Source organism: Littorina saxatilis, linkage group LG16 (genome assembly GCF_037325665.1).
Source record: "Littorina saxatilis isolate snail1 linkage group LG16, US_GU_Lsax_2.0, whole genome shotgun sequence".
In the NCBI taxonomy this organism is placed as follows: domain Eukaryota; kingdom Metazoa; phylum Mollusca; class Gastropoda; order Littorinimorpha; family Littorinidae; genus Littorina; species Littorina saxatilis.
In genome coordinates this window covers 10,843,203-10,850,702 of record NC_090260.1, presented here as the reverse complement: position 1 = coordinate 10,850,702, position 7,500 = coordinate 10,843,203, and the positions used below count along the sequence as shown (strand labels likewise).

The 7,500-nt window shown below is 46.9% G+C and overlaps 1 protein-coding gene across 1 annotated transcript in view; it reads right to left on the bottom strand.

The window, feature by feature from the left end:
- The window catches only part of LOC138950367 (uncharacterized), a 54,746-nt gene that overhangs the window by 13,916 nt on the left and 33,330 nt on the right, over window positions 1-7,500 (bottom strand). Inside the window, exons 14-16 of the mRNA XM_070322106.1 lie at window positions 6,984-7,265; window positions 1,336-1,454; window positions 607-748 (exon numbers count right to left, since the gene is read on the bottom strand). Coding sequence (XP_070178207.1) covers window positions 607-748; window positions 1,336-1,454; window positions 6,984-7,265 — 543 coding nt within the window. The remainder of the gene's footprint in view (window positions 1-606; window positions 749-1,335; window positions 1,455-6,983; window positions 7,266-7,500) is intronic.

Sequence of the window (7,500 nt, the reverse complement as noted above, 5' to 3'; positions counted from 1 at the left end):
ATGATCACTACTTCTGCTTCGACTAAAGCATCTGCTCAAGTTGCTATTGTCACTGCTGTTATTACTCCCAACAACCAACATCATCATCATCATCATCATCATCATCATCATCACCATCATCATCATCATCATCATCATCATCATCATCATCATCATCATCATCATCATCATCATCATCATCATCATCATCATCATCTTTTTCTTCTTCTTCTTCACCATTATCAGCAGCAGCATCACTATCAACTCTACCACCGAATCACTTTACAGGTGCTGCTGCTGCAGTTAAATACTTAAACAACAGACCCTCTTACACGTCTGAAAATGCTCACACTACGGTTTTTACTACTGCTACTACTACTACTACTACTACTACTACTGCTACTTCTGCTGCTGCTGCTGCTGCTGCTACTACTACTACTATTACTACTTCTACTACTACTACTGCAACTACTACTACTACTACTACTATATATAAAGCAAAGCAAATTTGTTCATATACATGTGTCAATGACCTGCACAGTTTTAAAATGAGAAAAAAATAAACGTCTCAACAATTCAACATCAAATTCTAAGAACTGGAAACTACAATAGTAAGTGCACGTGTACCTTCAACTTGCACTTGGATGTTCTTTGAATCCTGCCCCAGGGCGTTGGTAGCGGTGCACGTGTACTGACCAGCGTCGACTTTGCGTACATCCATGAGGTGAAGGTGACCGTTAAGGTCCTCATACACGTGCGAATCGTTTCTCTGAGAACAAAGTTCGCATTTGTACTTTTTAACCAAAGGTTGTTTTTTTCTCTTTTAAACCTCAACTCGACATTCATTGAGACTTTCGTTCTTTGATAATTATGGCGCTCACACCGATTTCTTGAGAATGAGTTAACTGACCCATGGTGCACAGAAATGGAACTTCAACACGCGCGCGCACAATCACACACACACACACACACACACACACACACACACACACACACACACACACAAACACACACACACACACAAACACACACACACACACACACAAACACACACACACACACACTCATACACACGCACACACACACGCACACACACACACACACATACACACACACTCAAACACTCGCCAAATACCCCCCACACACACACATACATACCACCACCGCCATCACACACCCCTCCACCACACACCACACACACACACACACACAACCCACCATCCCTCACACGCACAACTCCTCCACCCACATACCCCCCCCACACACACACACATCTCACGCCCCCCCCCCCCCCACAAACACACACACACACATCTCACCCCCACCCCCCACCCCAACACACACACACACACGTACATTATGGGTCCAGTGGACAACAGGTGTGGGGTGCGCGTCGCTATGACAACGCAGAACCACGTCGCTACCGGCACGCGCCTCGACAGTGGGACCGGAAGACTCCGTGATGTAAGGCTTGGCTGAACACAGACCGGAAGGACAGTTAGGGTTCACGCCAACAACTCAACACTCGAACAAAGACAAACATACCAACACGCACGGTACTCACGTTGGAATGACGAAAACGAAACAAATACAGGCGACGTTTCGACCAGTGGGGCACCGCCAGGCACAAGAATTATACACACAAAAAGGAGACAGACGACAGAACAGAAAGAAAGAAGAACCACTGACAGAGCAACGACTGACACTGCACAACCCACAGATAACAGAAAGAAGAACCTCTGACAGAGCAACGACTGACACTGCACAACCCACAGATAACAGAAAGAAGAACCACTGACAGAGCAACGACTGACACTGCACAACCCACAGATAACAGAGAGAACCACTGACAGAGCAACGACTGACACTGCACAACCCACAGATAACAGGAAGAAGAACCACTGCCAGAGCAACGACTGACACTGCACAACCCACAGATAACAGAAAGAAGAACCACTGACAGAGCAACGACTGACACTTCACAACCCACAGATAACAGAGAGAACCACTGACAGAGCAACGACTGACACTGCACAACCCACAGATAACAGGAAGAAGAACCACTGCCAGAGCAACGACTGACACCGCACAACCCACAGATAACAGAAAGAAGAACCACTGACAGAGCAACGACTGACACTGCACAACCCACAGATAACAGAAAGAAGAACCACTGACAGACCAACGACTGACACCGCACAACCCACAGATAACAGGAAGAAGAACCACTGACAGACCAACGACTGACACTGCACAACCCACAGATAACAGGAAGAAGAACCACTGACAGAGCAACGACTGACACTGCACAACCCACAGATAACAGAAAGAAGAACCACTGACAGAGCAACGACTGACACTGCACAACCCACAGATAACAGAAAGAAGGACCACTGACAGAGCAACGACTGACACTGCACAACCCACAGATAACAGGAAGAAGAACCACTGACAGAGCAACGACTGACACTGCACAACCCACAGATAACAGAAAGAAGGACCACTGACAGAGCAACGACTGACACCGCACAACCCACAGATAACAGAAAGAACAACCACTGACAGAGCAACGACTGACACCGCACAACCCACAGATAACAGAAAGAACAACCACTGACAGAGCAACGACTGACACTGCACAACCCACAGATAACAGAAAGAAGAACCACTGACAGACCAACGACTGACACCGCACAACCCACAGATAACAGGAAGAAGAACCACTGACAGACCAACGACTGACACTGCACAACCCACAGATAACAGAAAGAAGAACCACTGACAGAGCAACGACTGACACTGCACAACCCACAGATAACAGAAAGAAGGACCACTGACAGAGCAACGACTGACACTGCACAACCCACAGATAACAGAAAGAAGGACCACTGACAGAGCAACGACTGACACCGCACAACCCACAGATAACAGAAAGAAGAACCACTGACAGAGCAACGACTGACACTGCACAACCCACAGATAACAGGAAGAAGGACCACTGACGGAGCAACGACTGACACCGCACAACCCACAGATAACAGAAAGAAGAACCACTGACAGAGCAACGACTGACACTGCACAACCCACAGATAACAGAAAGAAGAACCACTGACAGAGCAACGACTGACACCGCACAACCCACAGATAACAGGAAGAAGAACCTCTGACAGAGCAACGACTGACACTGCACAACCCACAGATAACAGAAAGAAGAACCACTGACAGAGCAACGACTGACACCGCACAACCCACAGATAACAGAAAGAAGAACCACTGACAGAGCAACGACTGACACTGCACAACCCACAGATAACAGAGAGAAGAACCACTGACAGAGCAACGACTGACACTGCACAACCCACAGATAACAGAGAGAAGAACCACTGACAGAGCAACGACTGACACTGCACAACCCACAGATAACAGGAAGAAGAACCACTGACAGAGCAACGACTGACACTGCACAACCCACAGATAACAGATAGAAGAACCACTGACAGAGCAACGACTGACACTGCACAACCCACAGATAACAGATAGAAGAACCACTGACAGAGCAACGACTGACACTGCACAACCCACAGATAACAGAAAGAAGAACCACTGACAGACCAACGACTGACACCGCACAACCCACAGATAACAGAAAGAAGGACCACTGACAGAGCAACGACTGACACCGCACAACCCACAGATAACAGAAAGAAGAACCACTGACAGAGCAACGACTGACACTGCACAACCCACAGATAACAGAAAGAAGAACCACTGACAGACCAACGACTGACACTGCACAACCCACAGATAACAGGAAGAAGAACCTCTGACAGAGCAACGACTGACACCGCACAACCCACAGATAACAGAGAGAAGAACCACTGACAGAGCAACGACTGACACTGCACAACCCACAGATAACAGAAAGAAGAACCACTGACAGAGCAACGACTGACACCGCACAACCCACAGATAACAGAAAGAAGAACCACTGACAGACCAACGACTGACACTGCACAACCCACAGATAACAGAAAGAAGAACCACTGACAGACCAACGACTGACACTGCACAACCCACAGATAACAGAAAGAAGAACCACTGACAGACCAACGACTGACACTACACAACCCACAGATAACAGAAAGAAGGACCACTGACAGAGCAACGACTGACACTGCACAACCCACAGAAAACAGAAAGAAGAACCACTGACAGAGCAACGACTGACACCGCACAACCCACAGATAACAGAAAGAAGAACCACTGACAGAGCAACGACTGACACCGCACAACCCACAGATAACAGGAAGAAGAACCACTGACAGAGCAACGACTGACACCGCACAACCCACAGATACCAGAGTCAGGCCTTTACTGAACATAACTCATACGGGTTAGTCATAAACAAGGAAAGATTATTTTTAAAACGGTTAATTGTAGACACAACGAAACATTTACATTTCTTTCTTTATTTGGTGTTTAACGTCGTTTTCAACCACGAAGGTTATATCGCGACGCGGAAAGGGGGAAAGATGGGATAGAGCCACTTGTCAATTGTTTCTTGTTCACAAAAGCACTATTCAAAAATTTGCTCCAGGGGCTTGCAACGTAGTACAGTATGTCACACGCTTTCCTTCTTTGCCACTACTAAAGCAAACGTGTGCAAGATTGTATGTTACACGCTTTGGAGCATGTGCAAGAACGGATTCAAACTCGAAATCGTCCCCCCCAAATGCACACACGACTTTTATTTCTCCTACTGTTATCGTTTCTTCTCTTTACACATTCTTCAACGCTCAGAATACTGAAAACTGCCCTTGGAAAGTGGCTCGTTCAGGAGGCCTGTTAGTCTGACACTATAAGGACAGAGTTCAGACATAGATGACAAAGATCCCGGAAAGAACAAACATTTCGCGGATGCAGACACAGAAAGACGTCATGAAGATTGCGATGCTTCAAAAGATACAGACTGTGACGATGACTGTGACGTCATTCACATATACCGAGACGTCATTTATAGTTGTTCGGTCACTTTCGTCAAAAAGTAGATCTCTCCACAATGGCTGCTCCTGTGTTTAGGTTTATCAAGCGTGAGTACGCAAAACGTGTTTGTTCTCTCCTCTGTTGAAGCTGTGAGACATAATCGCCATTACGAGCTAGTCGTGTGACAGAGAGTTTTCTTGCACACTCGACTGCTGCTGTTTCACTCCGGCTAAAGCCGTCGTGAAACATCTACAGTCTCGTGTGAAAGAAAACTCTCTGCCACACGACTAGCTCGTAATAGCGGGTAATATTACCTTACTGGGAGAATGCAAGTTTCCAGTACAAAGGACTTACCATTTCTTACATACTGCTTGACTAAAATCTTTACAAACATTGAGCTTATATCGCGCGTATTCCGTGGGTACACTAGTTCTAAGCGCAGGCATTTATTTATGTTTTTTAATTTAAAAAAAAATTTTTTTTATGCAATTTATATCGCGCACATATTCAAGGCGCAGGGATTTATTTATGCCGTGTGAGATGGAATTTTTTTTGTACACAATACATCACGCATTCACATCGGCCAGCAGATCGCAGCCATTTCGGCGCATATCCTCCTTTTCACGGCCTATTATTCCAAGTCACACGGGTATTTTGGTGGACAATTTTATCTATGCCTATACAATTTTGCCAGGAAAGACCCTTTTGTCAATCCAAGTTTGATTGATCTGCAAAACAGCCAACTGATCACAACAAACAGTCGGGGTGTTGGTTTTTGGTAGGTGTTCAAGTCGAGGGCTGGTCGTATCCTACGGACAAGCCTGGCGAGGTCTCACATGGCGATCCACCGCAACACGGTGGCCTAGTGGTAAGGCGTCCGCCCAGTGAGCGGGAGGTCGTGGGTTCGAACCCCGGCCGGGTCATACCTAAGACTTTAAAATTGGCAATCTAGTGGCTGCTCCGCCTGGCGTCTGGCATTATGGGGTTAGTGCTAGGACTGGTTGGCCCGGTGTCAGAATAATGTGACTGGGTGAGACATGAAGCCTGTGCTGCGACTTCTGTCTTGTGAAGTTGTGTGTGGCGCACGTTAAATGTCAAAGCAGCACCGCCTTGATATCACCCTTCGTGGTGGACTGGGCGTTAAGCAAACAAACAAATATGGCGTTCCGAAACAGTTTACACGGAAATGAGGTTGCCTTCAAATGAATACTGGGTGGCCGAGTGGTAACGCACTTGCGCTCGGAAGCGAGAGGTTGCGTGTTCAGGCCTGGGTCGGGCCGCAATTTTCTCCCCCCTTTCCTAACCTAGGTGGTGGGTTCAAGTGCTAGTCTTTCGGATGAGACGAAAAACCGAGGTCCCTTCGTGTACACTACATTGGGGTGTGCACGTTAAAGATCCCACGATTGACAAAAGGGTCTTTCCTGGCAAAATTGTATAGGCATAGATAAAAATGTCCATCAAATACCCGTGGGACTTGGAATAAAGAAAAAAAAAAAATTCCATCTCACACGGCATTAAGTCTCAGGAAACATGAATACACGCATGCAGGAAAAAAATATGGGTAGCGCCGTATGTATGGCAGCTCGCTTTCCCCGGGGAGAAAGCAGCCCGAATTTCCATGAGGGTAACCTCACTGGACTGTAAATCTTATCCAATCCAATAATGAGTAAGGGGAAAAACAAAATGAGAACACAGAAGACACCAGTTGTGTTAAATTCTGTATCAATATTTCGTCAACCTGTCGCTCAATACTTCAGGATGGTTATGGCAAGTAAGGAATGACGGTAGGGGATGTATTGTTATGATGGATAGTACCCATTATCTTTCGCGCGCAGTGTTGTTGTTGTGGCTGTTGTTGTTGTTGTTTGTGAATGTCCGTGTATAAATGTAATTAGAGTAGTCCCTCTCTGGGCGAGGGGTGGTTGGAAATACAATCGTTTGTAATGCTTGTGCCACATCCCTCATACAATAAAAATCGATTTAATTTGATTTGTATAATAGAGGAACACAGTCATACTCACACAAGACCTCGACAATTTCCAGCAAGGAAGTTGTCTCCACCCCATTGGTCCCCTCACAGACATACGTCCCCTTGTCCGTCACCTGCGTTCTCGCCCTTTCCAGTACGGAGTGCCCGCCAATCTGCACCACTCCTGACGTCACTTCCGTCCGCGTGCCATTGGGCGCCACGTGGTACCACGTAATGGCGGGGGGCGGTTTGTTCTCAAAGCGACACTCCAGTTGTAAGTGTTGTCCCTCCGTTACTGTGATGTTGGTGGGTTGTGCAGCCACGATGAGGTGCTCTGGGAACAAATCAATCAATTAATGAATGAAAAAGGCATTAGGTAAGTATAACAAAAGGGATCCAAGTCAACCAAAAGTGGGAGGGGTTGCGTGGGAGGGATTGCGTGAGTGAGTGATTGAGTCAATGAGTGAGAGAGTGAGTGAGGGAGGGAGGGAGGGAGAGAAGGACGGAGGGAGTAGCCTAAATGAGCGAGTCAGTCAGTGAGTCAGTCAGTGAGTCAGTCAGTGAGTCAG